At 40.1% G+C, this 19,401-nt stretch overlaps 1 protein-coding gene across 1 annotated transcript in view; it reads left to right on the top strand.

Moving 5' to 3' along the window:
- The window catches only part of CUBN (cubilin), a 154,795-nt gene that overhangs the window by 64,580 nt on the left and 70,814 nt on the right, over window positions 1-19,401 (top strand). Inside the window, exons 29-31 of the mRNA XM_069776074.1 lie at window positions 8,758-8,939; window positions 15,586-15,760; window positions 17,423-17,604. Coding sequence (XP_069632175.1) covers window positions 8,758-8,939; window positions 15,586-15,760; window positions 17,423-17,604 — 539 coding nt within the window. The remainder of the gene's footprint in view (window positions 1-8,757; window positions 8,940-15,585; window positions 15,761-17,422; window positions 17,605-19,401) is intronic.

Genomic DNA, 19,401 nt, shown 5'->3' with positions numbered 1-19,401 from the left:
TTCTTGCCTGCTGAAATTCCCCTGCCTCCCTGTTCCCACCCCCTCAGGAGCCAAGCCATCAAGTCTGTTTTTTGAGAAATCTTTCTGTTTCCCAAGCTGGCAAGGAGGCTTCCCCCTCCTGAAGTCTGTCCTCAGCGGCCGTGTCATTCCTGCTGCTGAGGGAAAAGAAAGAGAGGAACTCACCCTGCAAATTCAGCAGTAATGCTCCCCCCCACGCCAATGCCTTTTTTTTCCAGTTGTAAAAATCCAATGGCCTGGTTTGTTTTGAGAAAAATTAGGCCATCTTCTGATGGCATTGGTGATACCGAAAAGCCGGTTGAAGAAACTCTCTAAGACTCGTTTTGGAGTTTTAGAAAGCAGGCATTCTTTATTGCAGCACTGGATGCACGGGGGATAGTTCCACCTAGCGTGCATGCCACAGCTTTAGCACTAACAGGTTATATAGAATAACTAATTGCATATTAATCACATTAGTATACATATACATAAAAATAATTGCAACTAATTATCTTAGTACTGCCTACATCCGATCGTGCGCAATGAAGGATCCATTTGAGTCGAAGGGCTGCTTTTGCGACCACCGACCCATTTGAAGTTCTTGTTGGCTGTCCTTGAAGTCTTTATTCCTGTCCTTGTTCTTTGATCTTGAAGCTTAACGCAGCTTCAATCACATGTGGTCAGTTTCAACATTGTTCTCATCTAGCGTACAGGAACATCTAGTCATAAGAGCAAAGAACTGCAAAACTTATGAGTAACTACCTCTACTAGTTAATTGCTTGGCTATACTTTTGTCTATTGTTTCAATCATAGTGTTAGTATAAGATTTCTAATAATTATTTACCAAATCTCACTTTTACAGTCACCTAGCAGCAAACCAGTTTCCACAGCTGGTACAAAATATTAAAACCATCAAAATATTTAGACATACCATACAGAATGTATGGAAATATGCTATCAATTCCCCCCTTTCTGTTTGAGGCTACTAATTCTTTTAGTAGTCTCACTTGAACATAGATTGTGTCACAGCTTGTTTAAGACAGCTAAAAGCAACACAGATTATAACAATGATGATAACTACTTCTCTTGCTTTGTTGCTGCGACAAGGGAAAGCTTCAAGCTAACCAGTAAAGGTATCAACTAGAACTAGGATATATCAGTATCCCTTTTTTTGAAGCAATTCTGTAAAATCAATTTGCCAATATTTTCCTGGAGAATTTCGTTGCTTCGTAATTCCAAAGGTAATCTTATTATTGGTTTTGAGATTATTGCGTATGCAAATTTCACATCCAGTTGTAATTGTTCAAATAATCTTTGTCACATCTCTACTCAAAATATACTTTTGTATATGCTTAACAAGGTTTTCTGTTCCTCAATGTACTTTGTTATTTTCAGCCTGGGCAATTTCTCTCATTATTTCAGGTGGGACTATTGTTTGACCTATTGGTGTTACAGCCCACCCTGTTTTATTTTTATTAGCCTGCAATTTAATAATTAATTCTTCATCTTTTTCATTATAATTTGGAGCATCTTTAGGGAAATTTACACTTTCTCTGGAACTAGTGTTAGGATGCCTTTTTCTGCAGCCTCTTTAGCAGCTCTATCAGCCAGTCGGTTACCTGTTTCGGGGACAGTCCTACCTGACTGATGTGCTTTACAGTGCATTATTGCGACTGCTGTTGTCTTTTGAATGGCTTCTAACAATTTCAGCATTTGTTCTGCATGCTGCATCGTAGTTCCTTGTGCAGACAACAGTCCTCTTTTTTCCATATTGCTCCATGTGTATGTACTACTCCAAAAGCATACTTTGAGTCTGTCCAAACGTTGACTCGCTTCCCTTGACTTAGTTCCAGTGCTCGAGTAAGAGCTATCAATTCAGCCTTTTGTGCAGATACATTTGAAGGCAAAGCTCATGATTCAATTACCTTCTCAGTAGTGGTTACCGTATATCCTGATAAGCATTTTCCTTCACGGATGAAACTGCTTCCATCGGTATATAGTTCCCAATCCGTTTCTTCCAGTGGCGCATCTTGGAGATCCAGTCGGCTGGAATAGACTTCTTCAATTGTCTGCAGGCAGTCATGTTCCAGTTCTCCTTCAACTTGATCAGTTGATAAAAACACAGCAGGGTTAACAATAGTAGTAGTTTTTAAGTAAACATCATCTTGCTCCAACAACACCACTTGATATCTCAGTATTCTACTAGGGGATAACCAATGCCCCCCTTTCTGTTCAAGCACAGTGATTACCATGTGGGGAACATACACTGTAATTCTCTGTCCTAGGGTGAACTTCTGAGCTTCCTGGATTAATAGCACAGTTGCAGCGACGGCTCTCAGACAACCAGGCCATCCCAGACCCACATTGTCTAATTGTTTTGAGAAGTAAGCCACAGCTCGCTGACTTGGTCCCAGATATTGGACCAGGACACCCCGAGCTATACCTTGTCTTTCATGAGTAAAGAGTTCAAATGTCTTTGTGAGATCTGGCAGGCCTAGGGCTGACGCCTCCATTAAAGCCTGTTTTAGTTGTTTGAAAGCAGCTTTCCCAGCATCAGTCCAATCTATAAATCCATTGTTTGAGGTTTTGAGCTGCTCGTATAAAGGTTGGACCAGCAAGCCATAATTTACGATTCACAGGTGACACCACCCAACCAACCATTCCCAGAAATGTTCGCAATTCTTTTAGAGTCTTAGGTTCAGGGAGACGACAAATTGCTTCCTTTCTCTCAGTTCCTAATTGTCTCTGTCCTTTCAGGATTTCAAAACCCAAATAGGTTACTTCTCTCTGGGTTATTTGGGCTTTTTCTTTTGACACTTGATATCCACTGATTCCCAAAAAGTTCAAAAAGACTAATAGTTAACTTTGTGCAGTGCTCTTCTGTCTCAGCTGCAATTAATAAACCATCCACATATTGTAACAAGATCCCTTCATTATTTTCTTTCTTCCAGACCTCTAATTCTTGTGCCAATTGATTTCCAAAAATGGTAGGACTGTTCTTAAAGCCTTGAGGCAAGACTGTCCATGTATATTGTGTTTTTCTCCCAGACTCAGGATTTTCCCATTCAAAAGCAAAATCTTTTGACTACTGGGATCCAAGGGAATACAGCAAAAGGCATCTTTTAAGTCTAACACTGTGAACCATTCTTGTTTCTCTGTTAGGGTTGTTAACAAAGTATTAGGATTTGCTACTACCAGATGAATATCTTGTACTATTTGATTTATTGCTCTGAGGTCTTGAACCAGCCTGTAATCTTTTCTATTAGCCTTTTTAACAGGCAGGATTGGGGTATTATATTTGGATTCACATTGTATTAACAATTTGTACTTTAGAAATTTTTGTATTATTGGTACTAACCCTTTCTGACTTTCCAGTTTTAGGGGGTATTGTTTAATTCTTACCGGACTCGATCCTGGCTTTAAATCAATTCTCACAGGCTCTGCTCTTTTGGATTTACCAGGAACTTCCCCAGCCCAGATGACTGGAATTACAGCATTATTTACTTCGACTGGTATGATCCTCTGCTTTCGGTGACCATCCTGTAACAACAAAGCCACAGCTTCGATATGTTTAGTTTCTGGAATTAGAATTTTAATCTCACCATTTTTAAATTTAATTTCTGCTTCCAATGTCTCAAGTAGGTCTCCCTCTAACAGGGGTTTAGGAGAATTTGGCAAATACAGAAATTGATGAGTGACCCATTGCTTTCCTAATTTCATTTTCAAAGGTTTAAAAAAGGGTCTAGTCTCTCGTTCATCTGTCGCACCAACAACACTAATTTCTTCAGAACTTAATTCCCCCTTTAAGGTGTTTAAAACGGAAAAGGTGGCTCCAGTGTCAACTAAAAATTCAATTTTATGTTCTCCCAGGTTAGCTGTAACCAGAGGTTCTGCTGGGAGACTCCCCTCCGGTCCCCGTCAGATACTTTCACTCAACTTTCCAAAGAGAGGGGGAACTTGCTGAGATTGTGCAGTCGAAATTGGGATCACTTGTGACCCTGTAGGTCTCAGGGGACATTCTTCTTTCCAGTGTCCTTCTTGTTTACAGTATGCACACTGATTCAGTCTCAGGGGCTGGTTTAATCCCACTGGTGACCTCAGTCCAGTTCCTTTCCCTTGTCCCATTCTTCGGCCACATCCCCTTCCTCAAGGAATAACTCCTCTGCCTCGTCCCACACCAGCTCCTACTTCCAGAGCAGCTACTAACCTTGCATCATTTTACTCTATAATTCATCTCTATTTCTATATGCCACCCAAGCAACTTCTAATAATTTTCCCCAATCTCAAGAATCTGCTCCTTGTAATTTTTTTAATTCCCTTCTGATATCATCAGAGGATTGTCCTATAAATAAAGGAGCCAACTGAGCTTTTCCTTCTTCAGACTCAGGATCCATATTAGTATTTTTCCTAGCAGCATCTTTTAATCTGTTTAGAAATTCAGTGAGAGACTCCTTTCTATCTTGTTTAATTTCATATAATTTAGACATGTTAATTGCCTTAGGCATAGCATTTCTGATTCCGAATAGAACGCATTTTTTATATTGATCCAGCAGTCTTCTCTAAGCCAAATTATTAGGATCTCATTTGGGATCAGCAGATGGAAAATTTTGTTCCACTGTTCCCTATAATACTCCAGAAGCCACTTGTGCTTTTACCTGGGTTTTAGCAACCCTCTGGATCATATCTCTTTCTGTACTATCAAAAAATACATTCATTATTACTTGTATATCTTTCTAATCAGGATCCTGAGTCTGAATCATTGTTTCAAAAGCATGGGCTGTTTGATCAGGGTTTTCCTGATAGCTCCCAGGCACTATTTTCCAATTATTTAAATCCACAATAGAAACATCTTTGCCCAATACTACATGCAGAACAACACTTTTTGAGCTTATTGTCACCTTTTTTGTTTCCTTCTTTTTCTAAAGATAGCACAAAAGGATCTCTGGGTGGTATATTAATTCCACAATCCTTTTGTCACTCAGGATGATTTCTTTAAGGTAAAGAACAAATCACAATACATAACTTCATCCTATTTCTGCTCATGTCTCAAAAATAACATAAGTTATAGTACGGTGTTATAATTTAGTGTCTCATTCACAGGCCACTTTTCCCCTTCGTCAAGCTTATACAGAGGCCACCAATGATTACAATATTCAATCAAATCTTCTCTCCACATGTTACTACCTGAAACACCCCCCAGCTGTTTCCACTGTTTTAAAACACACTCCAGAGGTGATTTTTTAGGGAGTTCACTTGACTGTCCTGTTCCCATTATCAACACCTTCAGTATACAAAAATCAGAAATCGGAAAGTCAAATATCAGAGCCTAAGTCAATATACCAAACAGAATCAATCAGAGATCAAAAGGTCATATCTAAAATCAATGGTCAAATACCAAAGCCTTAATCAAAGTACCGAGACCAAACCAAATGAGTATTTTCGCCTTCAACCAGAGAGACAAATACCATTTACCAGAGAAGTACTTCTACCAGAATACCAGACTTTTAAGGATCCTTTTATATCTCTTCCTTGCTGACCTCTCTTAGCCAGACTTACAGGTAAGAGTACCAGACCAGACCAGAATACCAGAACCAGGTTAATCAAAAGAATGCCTTTAAATAAAATCTTACCAGTGGCCTTGGCTTGTGAGACCGGGGAACGGGGATCAAGGGTCTCCCCAGGAAATCTTGGTGCCGGCTGGAGGTCCTGCGATCCCACGTCCGTCAAGTCTCAGAAGCCTTGTCCCATCTGGGTCACCAAAATGATACTGAAAAGCCAGTTGAAGAAACTCTCTAAGACTCGTTTTGGAGTTTTAGAAAGCAGTCATTCTTTATTGCAGCACTGGATGCACGGGGGATAGTTCCACCTAGCGTGCATGCCACAGCTTTAGCACTAACAGGTTATATAGAATAACTAATTGCATATTAATCACATTAGTATACATATACATAAAAATAATTGCAACTAATTATCTTAGTACTGCCTACATCCGATCGTGCGCAATGAAGGATCCATTTGAGTCGAAGGGCTGCTTTTGCGACCACCGACCCATTTGAAGTTCTTGTTGGCTGTCCTTGAAGTCTTTATTCCTGTCCTTGTTCTTTGATCTTGAAGCTTAACGCAGCTTCAATCACATGTGGTCAGTTTCAACATTGTTCTCATCTAGCGTACAGGAACATCTAGTCATAAGAGCAAAGAACTGCAAAACTTATGAGTAACTACCTCTACTAGTTAATTGCTTGGCTATACTTTTGTCTATTGTTTCAATCATAGTGTTAGTATAAGATTTCTAATAATTATTTACCAAATCTCACTTTTACAGTCACCTAGCAGCAAACCAGTTTCCACAGCTGGTACAAAATATTAAAACCATCAAAATATTTAGACATACCATACAGAATGTATGGAAATATGCTATCACTGGGAAAGAAAATGGGGTGATGGGTTACACTGAAGGTTTCTTCCTCTCTGTCTCTCTGCTGAAATATTCATGGATATCAAAGTTTCAGGGACTTAACATTTACCCACCTGTGCTGGCAGGCCTCGGGGAAGTAAGTGCACTACATTTTTCTGTTTTTCCCTCCAGAGGGAATGAAGGCAGGATTGGTTTGAAATACACTTAAAAGCTTCTTTTACTCCTTGATTGAGACATCCAGTAGCTTGGTAATGTAGCTTAGTGGCTGCAGGGCAAACCACCTCAGGGTTACAGAGCATCCTGTGCAGCAAGGTGGGGAAAAAGGGAGAAGAACTAAGCACGTGCCAATTCACCGGTGAGATCAACCTCACCTATGTAAAGGATTTCCTGGGTTATAGCTAACTATTGTTCAATTGTGGGAATTCTTGTGTTTAAAAGGTGGTGTTCCAGTGAGCACTGGGTAATAGTCTGACAGAGATCTGTGTTACATTGCTGGCATGGCTGGAGTCTTCCTCACATCTGCATTTAGGTGGCTCTTTCTTAGTTTAAAATAGCTTCTTATTGCTTTGCTCCCTTTCAGACCTGCTGTTCGTTCCTCTTTTAGATTTGTATTTTGCCATCCCAGAAGTCCTAGAGCCAACTGTGGCAAAGCCAAACTCAAGTTTTCAGTGAGGAGCTGAAAGACCCCATGGTAGACATGACAGCAAATGCCTGTGGGGCTTAGCAGCCACCCTTCAATAATGACAAGTTTGTCACGGAAGGTGTTGAGGAAAGTACTTGCATTTAATTGAAGATCTTGATTTATAGCTTCCTGAAGAAAAAAAAAAAAGTGTTAAGCTGAGCAATGGCCAAAGATACCTTGTTCAAGTTGCAGATTATGCATAGATTTAATAGACATTAGGGGAGTTCTACACATCTGTGTGGATTAGTTGAGCAGGTCAGAGGGGTAGTTTATTTGTTTTATGTTATAAAATATCTCCTATAACTAAAAGTTCTGACACAGATGCTATTTATCACTTCTGACATACCACAGTATTTGCCTTTGGGAATGCAGAACTCATGGTTTGTTAGATGGTTTTATTAAGTGTTTGGGGGCTTTTTTTGCTATGTGACAGAACCTTCCCTCTGGAGATGAAGCCAAAGAGATTAATGGAGTGCAGGCTTTACTTACAAAGCTCGAGTGACCCTGTAAAAGCTGTGTAAGCAAAAGATTAACTAGTGCCTAAATGAAGCACTTGGGGGCTTGTAATGTAGAGGGAAAAAAAATGCTGCTGCAAGGAGAGCAACACACACATAAAATCAGATCAAACACACAATTCTCTCGCTTTCTGCATGTGACAGATACACAGCCACCCTACTGGCTTCTCTAAAGGTGAGGTTTCACCATGAATGTAGCTGATCTAAATCAGCCCTGACACTGGGAAGGGCTGTTGTGCCTTCCCACCCTGCTTGACACATGTACCCAGGGACTGGGTCAGGGAGAGCATCTTCCCAGAACTCAACAAAAGGAGGCAAGTGCACCAGTTGCTACATCTCCGTAAAGCAATGATAAAACTGCAGTTTCAGGTGTTCAGCTGCTTTGTGCTGTCAAACTAGGGCCTGCATATAATCCATTGTTTTGCATCTTTTTTTTTTTTTAAATCTAGCTTTTAACATGCAAGATCTTAATCACCCAAGGGGCTGGGTAGTGAGGTTAGGACAATAATTTCTTATCTGAAAAGAAAATACATAACTTTTCAAACATGGCATGTCTTACAGTTGCACAGTTACAATTCAATAAAAAAGAACATTAAATCCACGAAATGTCAGAAAGCCAGTTTATCCACTGTGACTTGGCAGCTTGTAATCATGCTCAGTGGGCTGAGGGAAATTGCATTGTCTTTAATTTTATGATTTCTAAAGCAGTGGGAAATGGCATTTTTACAACAATAGGAAGCCCTCCCCATGATAACTTAGTTGTGTATTAGTTGAGGTCAGTACCAGCTGAGCATGGATCTGATTCAGCTTTCTAGAACTGATCAAAGTTAGAGGCCAATACAAAACATGTCACTGTTTTTGCTCTGTGTCTCGGTTTCTTCAGCTGTCAAAGCAGATGCTGAGGTATGGTGAGAAACATACCAAAACAGGAGGTGAAGTGCTTAATGCATGGGCAGTGCCAGCAGGTCCAGCCTCCTGTTCCTGAGTTTCTCTACCCTGCTAGACCTCAGTTCCCTGTGATACAGCAGACCCTCAAGCCCTGTATACATTTGTGCATGAAATGGGTGCTAATGACTGTCCTCATTGCAGAGCTGTCAATGAGTTTTTCCAGAGCCCCTCACTGATGGGCTGCTTTGCTGTGTTGCCAGGTTGTGGAGGAGAACTCTCTGGCCCTTCTGGTTCATTTCACAGCCCTGGCTACCCCAACAGATACCCAAGCAATAGGGAGTGCATCTGGTACATTCTTACAGCACCTGGTAGCAGCATTCAACTCACCATTCAGGAATTCGACATTGAATATCATGCAAACTGCAGCTACGATGTTTTGGAGGTAAGAGCATTAGATTTACTCCTCAAAAATACACAAGTTACACACTTTTCTGTCTGGAGCAGATAATCCCAAGAACTGCAGAAGCAGAACAAATGATTCTACTGCAATTTCCCATTTCTGCTGTGGTTACAGTTACATTCCACAGATGTTGTCGCAGAAGCCACAATGGTCTTTTTTTTTTTTTTTTTTGCTTTTATGCATTTGGTGTCTCTATACCTTAATCAATAATGATGCTAGGCACTGTACAGTTCCTAACAAGAGACAACACTGCTTTGAAAAACTCAGTCTTAAAAAGTCCACCTTTTACAAAGAACTAAGTGTAAGGTGCTATACCATGGAGATAAAATTTCCTGGTGTAAAGTAAGATAATGGAACACTGGGGGGATAACTAAGGTGAGACCTTGTGTAGGACCTTCCAAGGAAGTGGGGAGGTTTATAACCCCAAGTGCTGAAAACTATGAAGAATCTTTGTATTCAGAAAAAAGAATAAAAGAAGAGGCAGTGTCCTAGTCAGCTTAGGGTAGTGTAACAAGGAGAAAAGGGACCTCTTCAAGGGTTTGTTGACCTTTAAGAGACCCATAAGACTGGATGGTCCTGTTATATATGACATCTTTGTTCTCATGTTGGGAAGCAGCCAGGTGACCAATCCCAGCTAACAGATTTGAATAGCCTTCCAGTGCAGGAAGAAGGGATAGGAAATAATTTCAGGGAGAAATTCTTTAGAAGTATAGACTTTCTAGATGGCTCCCACTAGAGACATTTGAGATCACTAACAGAGGTACAGTTGTTGGGTCTTTCAATGTTAATACATGTGTGACATATGTATGTTTTTGTAATGAAGCCAAAAGATTGATTAAGAAATCTTGTACCATTCTGCTGGGGCCTTTCTTCTCATCTTCTCCTGGGTAATGTGATATGTGATCAGCATACAGCTAGACAACTTTCTGTCCAGCACCTACACATACTCACTGTTGTCTATTCTCACCTTTGTAGCTTTGATTTCTCCATCTCCAGCCTGTGGTCCTTAGTGCAAACTCATTAGCAATATTCCTGCAAGGCTTAACCCACATCCCAAAGCACGTCCTAAATATACAGTTGCCAGTTAGATGATTGCTGAGCATTTGTATGAGTAGAAGAGATGTATAACTTAACTCCAGCTTTCTGGCTCTGAAACAGGCTTCCCTAGCTTAGCAATGGAATGGAAGTCTTAACCAAATGGACACTGTGCTTTGAGTATCCTATTGACTTTGGGACTTCTGTAGGATCTGAGTGTAAGGAAGTTGTTCCAAGAATTCTCCGTCAGTAGAATTGGTAGATATGACTGCATGTCACATTGCTGACACCAGTGCCTGTAAGTGATCTGTGTTGGCTGGTTTGGGTTTTGATGAAGTCTGTTGTATTGCAGCTTCATTGTTGTTTGTGCCTAAAATGACTAGATTGAAGCTAATCTGCCTGTATGCTTCAGTTATGCCTCTGTTGCCCAGAGGAATCCATTAAATAGCTACAAAATCTAAGTCTGCTGTGGTTGACCATTTCTTGAATAGTGCAAGGACAATGCCTACATCTGCAGGTGGTCACCCAGGAGCTATCACAATCCAGTAAGAGTACAGATGGCTGGCAATCATTCGCTTGTCAACTTTTTGACTAGCAGGGGAACTGGCCTAAAACCAATGGGTGGGTTACTGGACACAAATTGCTTAAAGAAGTAGTTTAAGAGGATCCTACAGTTTGCTGCTCTGTGTCCCAGAGCAAGGTATTCACCTTAGGGTTTAGGTTTTCTTTTTTTACCACTTCAAACTTAGTTGCTATGCTTTACTTCTTTCCAACTGTACTCATTCAGCAGCACAGATGCCTGCCTTGCTGTTTGAACTTCTCTGCCTTCCTGCCCTCAGAATTGGCATGCCTCTGACTTACTGGTCTCCTAACCTTGGCTCCTCCAGTTCCCAACACTTGTCTCTGATCTGCTGACAGATAACCTAATGTAAATCAACTTATTGGGCAAAATTCATTCATGTCTTAGTGCAAGATAAAAAGGTTCTGCCTGGCAGTGAACAGCTTCCCCTGCCAAACTGGAGGCATTTGGTGGAGCATTATGTACCCTGCCACATATGTATTTTCTTGCTTTTGTTATAAAATTACATGTTCACAGCATGATTGATATAGTCTGCACAGAACAAATGATTACTCAGGTTTAGTGGGGAAAAAAAAAGAACATTGTTAACCATTTTCAGGAGCCGCTCTATCTTGTCATCTTCTTTCCTGTAGTTGTCTACGTATGTCCAAGCTGAAGACCACACACACAAAAGTCTGAAAAGTGTTAGAAAAAAAGAGGTTCCTGGTGTGTCTTTGACACAGTGTGTTTCAGTGCTCACTAAGGTTCCAAACTTCTTTCACTGTCACATTATCTTCCCAAGAGTATCCTGTCTACCAGTACTTTGGGTTTTGAAGTCTGCTTTTTCTCATAATTATTCTCCTGATTTCACTTTTTCCTTATCTCTGAATAGTGAGTTCTACTGCTTCCTGTTTTCTTTCAAGCCAAATAACTTTCCAGTTTTACAGGAAGTCAAAATCAGTACTAAAGTAGCTCTGCATCCTGCTGTCCCTCCCTGTCCCATTAACTCTCTCTCCTCTCTAATATAAGAAGCTGTCTTTAGAACATTGCAATAATTTGTGTTCTTTTCTGTTGCTTTTCTGAAATATATTACCTTGTAATAAAAGTTCCCCAGTAATCACAAAACTTGCTTGGCTGGATGCATTTAGCTTTCGCTTAGAAACTCCCTCACCCCTTTGACCTGGCAGAGAATTGTAGGAAAATTCTAAATGATCTTTCCCTTTGCAACACCTTTATTGCTAACTTCATTTTTATACCATAGTTTCTTGAATATTTCTCTCTTGCACATTTTTCTGAAGCATATTTGTTCTTGTAAAATGCAGCAACTGTCTCCCCTTTCCTTTGACAATGCCTCCTAAACAGGCTGTCCCTTCCATGTCAGTATCCCAGTCCTGCCATACTTTTCACCAAACTTTTCACCAAGACTGTGCAATAATAGTTATGTAAAAATTTTGTGTGTGAAATCCTCAAGTTCTCCCCATCGATTCTGCATGCTCAAGTGTTTGACACATTCTCCTTTAAACCTCCTCCTCCTTTTTTCTTTTATGACACTGTTGCACTCTGTCTTTCTCTCTTCCCCATCAGATTCCATTCCTTTTACAAATATCCAGAGGCAAATTTTAAGTTGTTCTTAAAGATGTTTTCTAGAAATGTTTCATGGAAATAGAAGCCATCATTTTGGACACAATAAAAGAGTTAAAAATATTTTTTAAATGGCTTCTATTGAAAATACATACATAGAGAAAAATGACCATGCCTGCTTTGTTAAATTATGACATCTTTAACGTGGACCAGGTTTTTGTAAACTAGAAATATATTCTGCCAAAACAAGATGTAGTACTGAGCTGAAAAGGAAGGAACCCTGTCAATCTATTGCACTTCCAAGTCTTTATTAGATGCTCTAATCTTCTCATTTAAATATGCAGAAACATCAAGTATTACCATAATTCTTAATTCTCTGTCAAAGCCAGGCTCTCTCTTTGCTGGCAGTTATATCTGAACAGGGATCAGTTTTATTCCCAGAAAATCTGTGTCATGAGTGTGACCAACCACATAAAAACAGCTTTCTGTTGCTCATAACTCTGGAATGCTGACTGTTAACAATAAATAGAGCTAACGGGGCAGAAGCAAATGATAAGAACAGATTAAAACCATGGGCTTTATGGCAGTGTCCTCCATCCCCGCTATGCGATCCAACATCAGTTTATCTCTGGATCAGGTGCTCTGGTCAGACTAAATGTTTTTATTTTTATTTTTATCTGTTAGCAGCTCAGACATCTGTGAGTCTGTGAACCACACCCTGGAATTCATTCTTTCCATCCATTCTCTTTTCCCTCTCCTTTTTTCATGTGGTAACTATTGGTTTTCCTCTTTGTAGCCAAAAGTAACATTTTATTGTTTTTTGTCATGGAAACACTCTAACTCGTTTTTGTTCCAGCTCTTGTGAAAGCATCCGATTAATTGAACTGGCATAAAGGAGAAAAGAAAATACACTCCTAACTGTAAAAAGCATGCCTTTGTGCTTTTTATTTTGAAACTGTGCAGAAGGCTGTTGGCTTAACGATTTAAAGGAGACCCACAAACCTCATATTTTCATCAATATTTCTTCCCCATCCGTAATTTTCTTCCAACAGGTCAACTCTAAGTATTCAGCTTGGGCCAAGTTAATTTCTGAGGTAATACTACAGAAATCAGCAGGGTTTATGTCAGAGCTGGGTTTGGTCCCCTTGCCTGTGGTGTGCAGATGGCCCCAGGGAGCACCAGGGATGATGTGAGAGGCTGGTCCATGATGATTATTAGATGCATATTAGAAACTCCTGCTGTTTCCTCTGCCACATAGCTTCTCTGGGCTGGTTTAGATGATTAAGAGCATGTGTTCCTGCTAGTTCTCATGCTGTGGTTCTGACTCAGGAAGTGTACCACAAACACATTTTAAAATTCAGATTTTGAACAGACTTCTGACAAATGCAGCTGTCATTGGGCCTCACATGCAGCCAGGCAGTAAGATTTTGCTAAAGACACTGAGCTTCCAGAGGATAAACATGCTTCTTGCCCAGACTGTGACTGCTTCATTACAGATTCTTAATCTGAGCTGTGATTTCATCCATTCTGACTTCTCTTGAATGCCTTGAGACAATCGATTGGACAGAGAAACCATTATCCATTCAAGTCATGCAGCCTCCCTGCAGAATGCAAAAAAGTGCTGCCTCAGTCAAAATTGAAATGTTTAAGCTATTAAGCCTGTGTATTCAGCCACTAAAACAAAATAGTCTTCTGAACATCTAACAGACTATGATGTTTGTAAAAAAATTAATTCCTTGTTTCTTCTGGGGATGCAAGCTTCAGCTTCTGAGATCTCACATTACCCTGGAGTCACTGAATATTTTTTGCAGTTAAAAAGAAAAAGTTCTTTCCCTTATACCTCTAACGGCAGAGCAGTGTCAGGCACTGTGAGCAGTTAGTGAGCACAGGACTAATCAAATTATGTAGGAATGCACTACACTTAGCCCTGGAGGTGGTGGGACTAGCTCAGCTATTTGTAAAACTTGCTCAGATATTTAGTTTGGACATAACCCAAACTTCTTTTGAGGTTAAAAAGTATCCAGCAGAGCTTATTAAAATACTGAGTTTCCCCTCATCTAGAAGAGATCAGAGGCAAAAGGGCCATATGGAAGGTTGGTTCTTACTGCCACATTCTGAGACAGATTCATGGATTGCTTTTTTTGACCTTTTTGAAGTTTACCAGACTAATAAAATATTGGTGCAGACTTGGGATGCTACTGGTGGGAAAATCCTGATGGGGTTTGTTGCCTTATTTTCCTGTTCCCTGGTTTTGTTGTTAGAACTTGCCATTCTCTAGTTTAGCTTTAGGATTTACACATAATATATGCTGATACAATGAGAAGCTATCTATTCCTAGGTCAGTTACTGAAAGACAATACCACATTATTTGGTGTATCTCTTTAACAGTTTTCACATTTGAGGTTACTGTCAAGCTGACTTTTGCAGCTGCTGTCCTACCAGGGACATACCAATGGAAGGCAGGAGACCCTTAATATCAGGTGACATTTCATTAGCATTTAAGAAGCGTAGAAAATTCAATCATTGAAGGCACTAGGGACCAAAATCATATGTCTGGTTTTGAAAATTGCACTGAAGCATGTTGTGTTTTCTTCAGCTTTGAGAGGGAAGACTAAGGAAGGTAAGCCAGTTCCACCAGTTATAAATGGGCTCAAACTAAAATCCCACATCTCTTTGGGAAAACAAGGAATAGGATTAACAAGATTTCCGCACTGCCATCTAATTCACTTGAATTGGTTTAAAAATGCATTATAGAGTACACAATACTGCTGATGATGTTGACGAAAAGAGTGTTGGTTTTCTGGTTTATAACTGCCTGAGGCACACTCTTCTGAGTAGGAAATAATCACTCTTAAAAGTAAAAACCTGTCTTCTGTGGGAAATATGTGTGATATGTATCCTTATTTCCAAAGAAAATGTAGTTTACTTGACCAAAATCCCATAGTCTGGATGTTGATTCTGCCATCGAAGTCAATAAAATTGCAATGTTTTTTGTTTTATCAGAAAGAGTGATGAAATCTAGCCCCAATTTAAAAATCAGCCTTAACTGTGCCTTTAAACATATTGGGTGCAAAATATCAGCACAAGTTCCTGCAAAGAGATACAGTTTGTTTGCACAAGCACACAAAAAATGTGGTTTTATATCTCCTCAAAAACAAGGTGCTAACCCTGGAGGGATGACAGAAGAAGAATGTGGTAAAGTCCCCAAAGCAGAAAATCCTTATTTAATGCAAGGCTGTTTTGAAATCATCTAGAATTTCATACTTGCGCTGGGTGGTTCAGATACCAAGTAAACCTGCAGAGAAAATAACTTTATTAACTACTTTACCTTTCAAAATGTGGAATCACTTTCAATACTTACAGATTTTTTTTTTCTAGCTAAACAGTTCTCATGTATTCTGTGTGTCAGACAGTCTCTTTGAAAAACCTTGACAGTGTTTCTTCCATTTCTAGGTCTACGGTGGCCCTGATTTCCTCTCTCCTAGACTAGCCCAGCTGTGTGTTTCAAGATCAGCACAGAACCCACTGCAACTGTCTACTACTGGCAATTCAGCCATTGTCCGTTTCAAGACAGATGCAGCAGTGACAAGGAAAGGTTTTAATGCCTCCTGGCAAGAAAATCCAGGTGGTGAGTATACTGATTAATACCAGGAGAAATTCAGGAAGTCTGAGAATCACGGATCAGCCATGCAAGCATTTAAAGTAGTTGAACAGCAGCATAGGACTGAAAACTGAAGGAGAATTTGGGTGTTACTGGATTTGGTAACACTAAGAGATGCTGAAAACCACATAGAGGAAAGAATTGTCCAGCTAGCTGAAATCTAGGCCTATTCAGGTATTTTATAACAGTCTACCTTGTTGGGGTTTCTTCTCTATGTAATTAATCAAGACATTCCTGTAATCAGAAAAGAACTTTTGCGTGCTAGCAGTTCTCCCCACCCACTCACCCACACAGAGTCCTTTATTAGCTGAATGATGCTTTTGGTTTTAAACTGTAAAGTGAAAAATATCTGACAATGTGGCTTAAGTTGGGGAACTCGGTGGACTCCAAAAATATTTGGAGTGATTAGTAAATACTTGAACTCTATAAGGTTCATCTATCCTCCATGTGATTATTTGTTCAAAGCTTTACTGGTAATCAGTAAAAGAAGAGACATGATTAAAAGACCAAGCACATGTTTCTACATGGGAGTTCTTATGAAAAGGCCAATTATCAGAAAGTAATTGCAATGAAAAGTGAGGAGAGGCAGATTTTAATTCTTGCAGTATTGCTTGATTAAGTACACTGATTCATTAGTTTGTCAAGTTTTATACTTCTCCATGCTCACAAGTTTCATGAGAAAGGCACAAGATATTTTTTTTTTAATAAAAGACGTCTACAATCGTCCTTTGAATTAATCCCCTTCCAAGATCTGGTGGCTTATTTTGTCTACTTAGGCCATCTGAAGTTTTCTTATCCGTTTACAGCATCTTGCCTGTTGTACTCCAACCCCCCTCTACCCTCTAAAATACTCACTCACCAGAAAGCAATAACAGTATAGTTTTTATCCTTCTAGCAGGCTGCCTCCATCGACAGCAGTCCTTGTCTTTCTCTCACCCTCCTCCGTCCCTTTACAACATATAAAAGCCTATTTGTTTGTGTTAGTCCTATTGAAAGCCCTGGTACTTTCCGCACAGAATGCATCATTCCTGGCTATTTAGATATTCATGAGCACTGGAGCTGTTCTGGTCAGAAATACCTGAGGGTGGAGTCCTCAAGAACCCCTCAACTGCATGGGTAGAGAAGCAGAAATTTCAGGCTTGCAATTGTTGTACTGCTAATGGGGAAAGTGGAGATCCTAGCTGTCTTGATATTTTCAGAAATGGTTTTCTCACCCCTGTGCTCAGCTAGGCCTGGTCATTGCTTTCTCAGTATGGTAGGTCTGTGGCATTCATGTGAATGATATTTTTCATTGCTTTTACAATATCTAGGATAGAGGAATACCAGCACTGATGTTTCAGCGTTTACAACATCTACTACCAGCCTGGGGCTAGAAAGAAACATTACTCACAAGCATTGTTGCATATTCACCAATAATGATAATGTTATACTTCCCTGATAGCCATTTCCATTGATTTTTGTTGCGGACAGGACACTTCAACAGTTGGAGCACTCATCTTACAAAAGTTCAATGTAGATTGAACTACAAAAAATATATAGATGGAGGTGTTCTTCCCTTTGTTTAAAAATGGGGGTGGAATCTCGCTAAGCTTAAAAGCTTGTGATTAAAACTGATTATGTCTTTTTCAGGCTGTGGTGGTATTTTCCAAGCTACCAGTGGGGAAATCCACTCTGGAAACTATCCTCAACCTTATAAGAACAGCACAGATTGTTCTTGGCTTATCCAAGTTGACTACAGCCACAGAGTCCTACTGAATTTCACGGATTTTGATATTGAAAATCACCCTTTGTGTGACTCTGACAATGTTGCAGTAAGTAGCAATAGAAATTTCAACAGTTTTCTTAATGAGTCTGGTAAAATGCTTGCAAAAGAGGAAGCTTACTGTGCAACCTAGGCTGCAATTGGTTTCAGACTGGTAATTGCATAGTCATATTTATTCAGTGATGAGCTAAGTCTTAAACTTACAGCTAAATAGTTATCATCTGGTTCCCTTTGCTTCACCAATGAAGCAAGCTTCACAAATGCATTTCTGCATTCTTCCAGGTTCCCACTTATATTTGGAAGGATCTTTTCTTGAAGGCAGTGCATGCTGCATCCTGGCACCACGTTTTTCCTTTTGGTGGTGTAAGTTGTAGTTAGTACTGCAGGAACAACCTCATACAAGGATGGCTGTTATTATGACACCCTTTCCCATTTATAGCTCAATTTACCACAGCTTGCTCCAAGCCATAGGTTGGACTGCCCACATATATAATAGATTGCCCACACCCTGTTAGAAACTCAGGAGAGAGGGAGGTCTACATCCAGAGGGGATTGTGGCTGGCTGGTTTTCTTTATGTATGCACTGTGTATTCAGGTGCTCCTCAGCTGTCTGTTTAATTACTTCATTAGCGCCACTGCTCTCTTAAAAGCTTCACATTGCTGTTGGTTTGTAGGCTTTTGTTGATGTCACAGAAATTCAACTTGCTGCTCTATCAGTGCACAAAAACGAAGAAATCTCCACGTCTCCACTTGGCCTTTTGGGAGCAGGGACATGATGACACTCAGTATAAAGGCATGTGTGATTAGTACCAGGCGGATAAAACAGTGGCTGTAGCCCAAAACCCAGCTCTCCTCTCCTTGATAAACTGTCATTCACAGAGAACTCAATTTGGCATGAGCTGGGACTCTTTTGAAAACAGCATCAGTTTTAACAGCATTGCCTCGTAAAGCTTTTTTATACTGAACCAGAAAAAAGGAAATGTGTCCCCATTTTGCTGTGCAGAACTGAAGATTTCATTTGGCCACAAAGCATCTTTGTACAATGACTGTTCTTTTGTTTTTTTCTGGTTCTGAAGCATAGGGAAATATGGTTATGTCTTTTTATTTAAATTGTTTAACTTCATCAGGGGGAATCACTGAAAGGGAAAATCTATTGGAAAAATCTCCAAGTCTTCTGTGGTATCACACAGGAGTAGAAAATCAGATTGCCAGACAGAAGCACAGGCCATCTGAAATGGCAGTACTGGTAAAAATGCCAAAAAAAATTTCACAAATTAAGTGCTAAATTCTGAAAAGACCTGAAATACAAGTTTCTCTTTTAAACCTGACGCCAACGGATGTATGTACCTATCTAAACACTTTGTAGAGTACTGAGCTCCTTGCAGTTACAGACACAACATCCATTACCTTTATAGGCCGGATATAGGCACTGGGTTTTTAATCGCTGAAAGGCATCAGTCCTTCAGCTGGCGGAGGAGATGGCTGTGGCAGAGCTCTTTGCATGAGCAATATTTGCAGATGATTGCAGTGCAGTGACGCCCCTTTTCCTCTATTGCCGTATGAGTATCTGTTGTTTGCTTCTGCTTTTGGGGTTTTTTTGGGGGGGGAGGGGGTGGAGGAGGAGGAGGAAGTTGCTTGTCAGCCACAGCTGTGCAAACACAACTGAAGCAGCAATGTAAGCAGGGAGGGAGATTTAAATTTAATTCAGCTATCAATCACTGTCCACCAAGTGGAGGGTGGCTTGAAAATGGATGAGGGAGAATGCTGATTTGAAGCTAAGAGATAACGAAGGGCTCTGAGGCTCTAGTGTATGAGGTAGAGCAGAGCTCTTCAATGCTAATGTAGG

This window comes from Haliaeetus albicilla, chromosome 2, assembly GCF_947461875.1.
Source record: "Haliaeetus albicilla chromosome 2, bHalAlb1.1, whole genome shotgun sequence".
In the NCBI taxonomy this organism is placed as follows: Eukaryota; Metazoa; Chordata; class Aves; order Accipitriformes; family Accipitridae; genus Haliaeetus; species Haliaeetus albicilla.
Note: the sequence above shows the minus strand (reverse complement) of the source record. Positions and strands in the feature narration are given on the sequence as shown.